General features: G+C 65.0%; 1 protein-coding gene across 7 annotated transcripts in view; it reads left to right on the forward strand.

Annotated features, from left to right (window-relative positions):
* SPNS3 (sphingolipid transporter 3 (putative)) overlaps positions 1–8,248 on the forward strand; it is a 29,276-nt gene extending 21,028 nt beyond the window's left edge. For all 7 annotated transcript variants that reach the window (XM_038536401.1, XM_038536405.1, XM_038536406.1 and 4 more), the window contains 4 exons: positions 4,005–4,070; positions 6,825–6,923; positions 7,008–7,179; positions 7,969–8,248. In XM_038536401.1, the coding sequence (XP_038392329.1) occupies positions 4,005–4,070; positions 6,825–6,923; positions 7,008–7,179; positions 7,969–8,042 (411 nt within the window). In that variant the 3' untranslated portion in view covers positions 8,043–8,248. The remainder of the gene's footprint in view (positions 1–4,004; positions 4,071–6,824; positions 6,924–7,007; positions 7,180–7,968) is intronic.
* The last annotated feature ends 447 nt before the right edge of the window (positions 8,249–8,695 follow it).

The raw sequence follows: 8,695 nt of genomic DNA on the forward strand, positions 1-8,695 counted from the left end.
TTGATGATGCTGCACACTGGGGCTGGGGTCTCACTGGGGCCGGGTCAGGTTGGGGTCGGGGTCAGGGTTGGCTGGGGTTGGGGTCAGGTAAGAGGAGTGCTGGTTGGAGCCCTGGGCCCTGTGGTCCCCTGGGGCAGGAAAGGCTCTGCACACACAGGGCCCTGTCTACTTGGATCCAGGGTGAACCCCTCTGGCCCCAAGCGGCCCCAGTGATGGGGTCACTGCTCAGCGTGTCCGCTTTCCCCCATCTCTACAAAGCAGCCATCCCACTGGATCTCCATTCCAATGGGGCTCACCCAGCTTATGTCCCTCTGGCTGTGGGGCTGTGGGGAGGGCAAGCCGAGGTCTGTACTGAATTGTTTGGCCCTTCCCTTGGCTGCCAAACATAATGTTCATCTCATTAGGTTTTGTTCTGTTCTTTGCTGAAAAAACGTTTTTTCTGACTTACTATTTTTTACTTTTGGGGAGAAGGGAAGTCTGCAATGCGATCGCCCTCTGTCTTCACACAGCAGTCACCCTGGATGACCTGTGAGGCCCCCTCCAGCCCAAACTAGACCCTAGCTCTGCGTCTCTGTCCACCCCTGCCCCGGCCTCCAAGATAGCCAGCTCAGCCATCATCAGAGCCTTTGTCTCTGGGGGTAGATGCTTCTCTCCTCAGCTCAGAGGTCCCCTGAGCCCATGGGGGACTTGTGAGGAAGCCAGAGGTTGGCCAGGACATGTGCCCACCATGGCTGTGGTCAGGGCCAGCGAAGGATCCCGGGGTGGCCGTGGCACCTGCTCTCTGACCCCTGGGGTAGCCTAGATGGTTGGGCTGCGCAGGCACTCTGGCTCTGGGGGGGCCTTCTCCTACCACTTGGTCCTAGGGGGCTTCTTCAACTCGTACATCTTGGGGTGATCAGCTTTGCCAGGGGCTGCCTCAGAGGGACCCAGGGAGGCCCACCCGCCCTTCCTGAGGGCTGTACCTCCCTGCCAGGATCTAGCAGGTGTCTCTGCTCAGATGGGCAGGAAGGCCCACCCAGGAGGCCGCAGTCTGCTGAGTTTTCCAGGCAGACGCCAGAACCAGCCACCTCACTGCCTCGCTCCCCACCTGCCTGCCTACCAGGCCGCCACCGCGCTGCCAGCCCCAGGGAGTGGAGTGGTACCTCACGCCCTAAAGCCAGTCCCTGAAATTACCGGTTGGCAGGCCGAGGGGCCGAGTGTGCCAGCCGGCATGGCAGCTTGCTGGCGGCCAGTCTGTGCCAGAGCCTGTCCTGACTGGCTCAGCCACCCTGGGCATGGGGTTGATCCCAGGAAAGGGAGGATGGGGCCTGAGTTCTGTCCGGGGCTCCCCCGGCCCAGGGGGGATGTTTGCCAAGCCAGGGGGTCAGAGATGAGTTCCTGCTGGCTGGTGCCTGGGCCCCTCCCACCACCCATCACTGGGGCTGAGCCTTCTCTGGGGAGGGTGCTCCGTGCTCCCTCCCGCCCACCTGTGTGTGCAGGTGCACCTGAGGAGAGGTGTGTGCGAGGTGAGTGTGTGCATGAGCACGAGGGTGTGACCCATGAGAGCACACGCATACACACCCATTCACTCTGCAGGCTCCTACAGTGTGTGTGCCGCTGGCTGTCTGGCATCTGCCACACGTGGTCAGGTTGAGGGGCACCCCTGTTGGCTGCACATGCATATACTTGTGTGCAAGGGGTGTGTATCCAGGTTATGAGGTGCTGTGTGAACCTGCACATGTGGGGGGCCCACATGCTTGTGCAGCATATGTGAGTATGATGGCATGAGTCACAGTCCGACTGTTCGTGGCTGGAGTGACTAAGGCCAGGAATATTCCTCGTGGCCGCCCTGGCTCCAGGGGGACATCCTCTAGATCTGAGGCATGGGGGCCAGGGGCTGAGGGGCTCCATGTTTCTCAGGCTCCCGCCCAGCGTTCCCAGGCCCTCTCATCCATGGAGCAGGGATGAGGGGACAGAGACAGAGTTCCCCGCTGGAAGTCCCCCCGGGGGGTGCCGGGAGGGGCCTGGGAGCCTGCTGCTGAGGGAAGGGAGGCACCCACAGGCTGGACAGGAGGAGGGGGCCATCTGAGCAGAGTTAGGCTGCGGGATAGATGGCAGCAGGGGGGACCCCTGCCCGTGTGGGGGTCACCCTGGGTGAGCACAGTGGTCCAGCCCACAAGAGAGGGGCTGGGGGCCTGGCTGGGCATGGGAGGGCATCCAGGAGTGCCCGGCTGCCCCAGCTCTGAACAGCCCAGCCTGCTCCTCCTGGAGACGCGGCCCCAAACCAAGGCCCTTTCGGGTGGGGTCTCGGGGAAGGGTGGGGGCAGAAGCACAGGCCGTGGGAGGCACCTGGCTCTCAGCCATGCAGTTCAGGGAAGCCAGGCCCAGAGGGGTGACCCAGCCAGGGCCACGGGGCAGCGCGGGGCAGGGCGGGGGTGGGGGGCGCCGTCCTGGGGCCGTGGCGCCTTGGGAGCCAGTGTAATTACAGGGCCGTCACCCTGCCGCCGCCGAGGATGCCTGCGCTGGTCTCCAGGTGCTCTCGGGCCTCAGCATCCCCCGGCCTGCGGGCTCTATTTCGGGTTGGGATCCACCCTCTGCAGCTGGAGGAAGGAAGAGGTGTATTCCGGTCTGTCTGCTGGACGTGGGGGGCAGGGGACGCAGAACTGCGACTGACCGCCGCCCCTGGCCCGGGTGTGAGGGAGGGGCTGTGGGCCAGGTGGAGGCGGAAGTGGTGGGGTGGGGAAGGGGGAGAAGGGGGGCAGGGAGGGGAGGGAGAGGGGTGCAGGGGGCGGGGAGGAGGCAGGCCCGCCCCCCCCCCCGCCCCGCCCCCCAGGCGGCTTGTCAGACCCGGTGGGGTTGGAATGCAGGCCTGTGTGGACCGAGCTGAGGTGGCGGGGACTTCCTGATCCCGCCTGGTGCTGCCCGCACAGCGCCTCCCTCCGTGTGCCCCGAGGGCCTGGGGGGGCAGGTCCGTGGGGGGAGCTCACGGCTGCCCCCAGCCTAGCGCCTGCGCCTGCAGTCCAGCTCCCTGCCTCCTGAGGGCCCCTCCCCAGGCTCAGCTCAGCGCCCTCCAGGCCCTCCCTGACGGGGGTCCAGGGCTCTCCTCTGACCTCCCTCCGGGCCTCACTCGGTGCGCAGGGTGGGCTGCAGGCTGAGGGCTCCCGGGATGGGACATGGCTGGTGTGAGGGCCTGGCCCGTGGCGCACAGGGGAGACCGGAGGGAGTGGACAGCGCCCCCCCATCCCCCCTGCCCCCCCATGTCCGCAGGCCTTGGGGAACCACCATGGGCTGTGGCATGGTCCCGTGACTGTGGGAATGATTAATTCCTCTCCAGCAATAAGCTCCTGGAAGCTCTGAGAAGTGACTCTTTCCCCTTCTTGCTACTCCATAAACTCTTCCTGAGTGAGTGGAATGAGGATTGTCCTAATCCCCTGGCATGAGGCAGGGGGTTCTGGGCACAAGGGGTCCACAGTGGCCTTGAGTGCCCAGCGGATACTGGGGCAGCACAGGGGGCTGGTGCTGGACGGGACCTGGAAGTCCTGGGCAGGGCTGGTGATCTCAGGCAAACATGTCTGGGAGGGACAGGGCCCAAGCCAGGCAGGTGGCTGGACAGAGCGGGTGCTGCATTCGCGTGCACAGGCCTGGAGGGAACACGGAGGGTTTTTGGGGGGGGCTCTGCAGCCCCTGGGCCTTTGTCCCTTGGAGCCTGTCTCCCCAGCTTCCCAGTGGCCTGGACGTCAGGCCGCCTCCTCCTGGGCCCCCAAGAGCTCTCAAGGCCTGGGCCTGGGGCAGTCCATCGGGGAGGGGGCCATTCCCGGGTCAGGCCTGGCACTGTCTTTCAGGTCACGGCTGCCAGCCCGCCCTCCCGCCCCCGCCGCCCTGGCGGGGATGTCTGCGCAGCTGGGGCGCTGCTGGAACTGAGGTGACCTGAGGGTCTCACCCCCACACAGTCACGCTGCCCTTGCCTCTCTGCAGGCAGGACAGCAGGTCGCAGGAAGGAGGGTGACGCTTGCCCTTGTCCACAGGTGTTCCTGGCCCTTGGGGAGCTGCTTCTGTCCTGCAACTGGGCCGTGGTTGCCGAAATCCTGCTGGTAGGTGTGTGGGGCTGGTTCCCCTGGAGCAGAGGGAGCCCAAGTATATCCAGGTCAGGGCTAGGGGGCGCTTCAGAGACCAGGGGGCAGGAGGCCAGGCTCGCTCAACAGTTACCTGGGACCAGACCTTCCTGATGCGCTCCAACATCCCCTGCCGGCCTACAGTCTGCAGCTCAGAGAGGGCAGATGCCTGCCCCGAGGTCACACAACACCTACAGACCCAAGCACTGTGACTCCAGGGCTCCCACTTCCAGCCCGCCCCCTCTCTCACTTGCATTTCCCTTTGGCCTGTGCTCTGGGTGTGTGGACGGGCTGGGGGACCCATGAGCCCTCCTCCTGCCTCCTGGGAGGCTGGCGTTGCCAGTGCTGCGCAGGGGACCTGGGGAGCCTGGGGCCTGTGCAGAGTGGGAGGCTCACATGGGCTTCCACCACCTGCCAGCTGCGCAGGACATGGGCAAATCACTCTGTGTCCCTGGGCCTTGGTCTCCCCGTGTGGACGACAGGGTGACATACCTGAGGGTTATCGTGAGTGTGGAATGAGTGGCACGAGGGTTTGGTCGGGGCGCCTTGCAGGGCTCTCCTCGGTCCTGTCCTCTGGCTCCTGGGGGAGGTGTCCTCATCTCAGCCATCAAGGGCAGCTTGAATACTGTCATTGATGAGGGGCTCACTCCCTGTGTAGACCGCCCAGGCTCAGTGGGTGTGGACAAGCTGCCCTTTGATGCCCAGGGAGTGGGTAAGCAGCAGGGCAGGTGGGTCTTCCTTGCTCTTTCCTACAGACATGAGACCCCGGCTCCAGCCCAGACTGGGTCCCACACCAATGAAGGGCCTCAGTCCTTTTTCCTGGTCGGTAGGGAGGAGGGATCCCACCTGGCCCGGCAGGGTGCACGGCTAGCAGGCAGGGGAGCCCCAGGGCACAGGAGGTCAACCCCAGGGGTTGCCACGTTGAGGCCCGGGGATCCTGGCTACCCTGTACCCCCACATCTCCGGGGCCTCGGTGGAGTGGAGAGCCACCCCTGTAGTCCCTGCACCCTCATGGCCTGGGCCTTCAACACGTGGTCACCCCGCAGATGTGTGAGGACTGCGTGTGCAAGAATGATGAACCCGCAGAAGCTGGCTCTAGGCAGAGCCGTGTGCTGAGGGTCAGGCAGGGCAAGGGGGGAGGGACGGGCCTGCTGGCTGTGCTTGGACATACCTGGCTGTGTGGGGCAGCTGTCCAGAACCACACAGCAGGTGCTCCCTGCGGTCCTGCCCCTGCTCACAGGTCTCCAGCAGCAAAGCTTAGTGAGCCTGCCCTCCCAAGAGGACATCTGCCCCCCCTTCCCCCAGCTTCCCACCTTCCAGAAGCCTCTTGGTGAGATGTGGCCTCCTAGACACATTGGTCCAGGGCAGCCAGCTCCCCAGGACTTTGACTTGACCCAACATGCCCCTGATGGGGAGCTTGCTCCCTGAGCCCTGAGAAGCACCTGCCTCCTGACATCCCAGGCCCCCCTCGCACACACCTCCCTGCCCGGAGGGTCCTGGAGGGTCCTGCTCCCCAGTAGGCTGGGCTGGAGTCCCCCCAGGCTGAGTTCCCTGTGCCCCCCAGGAACAGCGCAGAAATGGGTTTATCCTGTGGGGTCCCAGCATCCAGCCACCTGGCTCCCCCCACCTCCTCTGCAGGCGCCCCTGCCCTGGTCTCCGGGGCCCTGCTCTGCCCACCCCCGCGTGTGGGATGTGAGGGCCACATAGGGAGGCCTGTGCACCTGCCATTGCTGCCCCACACACTGCAGGCCCTTAGGTGGTGCCGCTCATGCTCCCCACTGTAAATGGAGCAGCTCTTGTGAGGAAGGAGAGTCAGGAACGGAGGTGTTTTGTCCCAGAATAGAGCCCAGAGCCTCTCCCCTCTAAACTTACCTGCTGGGCCGCCCCCGTCCCTGCCTCCACCCGGGGGCTCTGTGAGGCCACAGGATGAGCAGGTTGGGGATGCACTTCCTGCCCTGGCCGTAAGGGCTGCTCTGGGCCCCCAGGTCCCAGGGACTTGACTCCGAGGGTCTTAGCTGCAGCCCAGCCTCTTCAGCCCTTGGAGGGTCCACCTGTCCCCGCACCGCAGAGTCCTGGGGAGCCGGCTGCCCTGGACCCTCACAGCAGAGTCATAGCACCGGGGACAGTACGAAGCCACAATCAGCTCCTGCTCTGGCCTGGTGGCCGGTCCAGCTCCTCTAGCTAGAGTGGCTCCGTGTCCTTGAGCAGCCACAGGACTGAGGCCTGTCCCTAGGCCCTGCGGCCTGCCCCGTGACTCCCCAGCCTCCACGGCTCTGCTCACTGGGTCCCCGCCCAAAGTGCCCTTCGGCTCCCTGTGCATCAGTGACCCAGGGGCGGGGTGGAGCGAGGGTGGCCTTCTGGTCCTTCTCGGTCTCCCAAGTGTTCAGGAGCAGACACAAGGGAACCACCAGGCAGCCCCCCACACACATACCCCGGGCAGGTAACACATGGTGGCAGGGGTTGTCGGTCAATCCTGGAGCGGCAGGCCCAGGGTGGGATCCCAGCCTTTCTGTTTCCTGGCAAGTGACCCCAGGCCAGTTATGTGGCCTCCCATAGAGAGTTTCCTCATCTGTGACATGGGCATGATAACCATACCTCCCTGGGAGTGGTTGAGTGAGTGCACGATGTGTACGCGTGAGATCTACAGAATGCATACAGGAGGCATCGCGGGTGGATCCCCAGGGAGGGGGCATGAAGGGGCACCCTCCTGCCCTGTGCTCCTGTGTTTTGCAGTCTGTGGTGCTGCCCCGGTGCCGGGGGACGGCAGAGGCGCTTCAGATCACGGCGGGCCACATCCTGGGGGATGCCGGCAGCCCCTATCTCACTGGACTTGTAAGGGACGCGCTCGTCTGCGGGGACACAGGGATGCGGGGATGGGTGTGAGGTCAGCGGGGGCACAACAGTCTCTCTGCGCAGGTGTCCAGTGCCCTTAGGGCCCGACGCCCCGACTCCTACCTGCAGCGCTTCCTCAGCCTGCAACATAGCTTCCTGTGCTGCGCCTTCGTCATCGCCCTGGGTGGTGGCTGCTTCCTGCTGACCGCACTGCACCTGGAGAGGGACCAGACTCAGGCCCGGAGGCCCAGCCCAGGTACTCCGCCCCCACCTGGACCAGGCCCCATGCCCAGGCTCATGGGAGCAGCACATGCACCCCCAGCCGCTCGGTTTGGAGGTCTGCTCCTGTGTTGGTTCCTTGGAAGCCATCATTGCACCCCCACTCTGCGCCAGGTGTCGGGACAGGGTTCCCGGTCCAAGCCCTCATGGGGTGCGTGCTCCAGAGCAGGGATGGGACAAGCAAGAGACGGGAGTCCACAGGGACCAGGGTCTTGGAGAGGCGTGATGTAGGGGAAAGGAATGCATGGGAGCAGCTTGTGGCATTCGAAAGGTCCTCACCGTGCAGGTGACCGACTGTGGGGCTGTAAAGGTTGGGAGGAGGTGAGGCAGGGGCTCCCAGCAGACAAACAGCGAATGCAAAGGCCCTGAGGTGATGGCGTGGCAGGGAGGCCGGTGGATTGAGGGGCCAGAGGGAGGGGCGAGGGCAGTGGTGATGGGGCCACAGCAGGGAGTCTGGGGGGCCTTATAGGGACTGTGGCCTTGCTTGGAGACAGAGCCCATGTGTCGTGTCTGCAGACGGTCCGGGCATTTTATCTAGTATGTGACTGCTGTGTGGAGAGCAGACTGGGGCTGGGAGGGCGGCGGGGCCACAGCAGGCTTGGCATCACCGGGAGGTAGGGGGTGGACCTGGGTGCTGGCCAGCGAGGTGCAGGGAGGTGGTCGGTCCTAGAGTCTGTCTTGAGAGTGGAGGTGAGGACTGTGCGGGCCTGGGGCCAGGGTACCATATGCATTGCCTGCGGCTGGCCGAGTGTCTTTCCTTCCACAGGGACCCCCGATAGCACCAAGGAGGAGAGCCAAGCCCTGCTTTCCCACCCACGGGCCGTCCCAGAGGCACCCTGAGACCCCGGCCCCTGCGCAGGCCTGTGCTCACCAGGCCGCACCCCTCCCTTTGGCTGCACCTGCTGCCCCCTGGGGGAGCCAGCAGTGCCGAGGCTGGGTTGGGGCTGAAGCTGTCCCCTCTGTCCCTGCCATCCCTTCTGTCCGCTGCCTGGGGTCCTTGGCCCACTGGCCCCTGGGTCTGATTAAAGTGTGGTCAGTGCAAAGTGCAAGGGTGTCGGCCTTTCACCACCTGTTATCTGCCCCTCAAGACGTCTTTGCTGGGAGTGGGGGCAGGTGGGGAAGCGGTGGGCAGCCCCGGGGGGTACAGGGTGGCTCCTCCGCAAGGGTCTCTGGGAGGCCCTGCCCTGGGCCCCTCCGTCCCTCCTCCTGCAGGTCAGGAGGCCGCAGGATGCCCTTTGGCCTGAGCCACTCAGAGGTGGGGCAGGTGGGGGCCACCCAGCAGTCTCTGACAGAGGTTTCCACACGGGCTCCTGGAGGAGGTGGTACTCGCTCCCCGCCGCCCCCCACCACCGCTGCTTACACCCGATCCCACTGGGCGCACGGGGACAGCTGGCTCTGTGGGACTCACACTTGCCACCTGCTGGGTTCAGAGCAGCCGGCCTGCAGGGCCCCAGCAGCGTCCAGGCGGGCAGCAGTGGGGAAACGTGTTCTCT

This window comes from Canis lupus, chromosome 5, assembly GCF_011100685.1.
Source record: "Canis lupus familiaris isolate Mischka breed German Shepherd chromosome 5, alternate assembly UU_Cfam_GSD_1.0, whole genome shotgun sequence".
Taxonomy (NCBI): Eukaryota; Metazoa; Chordata; class Mammalia; order Carnivora; family Canidae; genus Canis; species Canis lupus.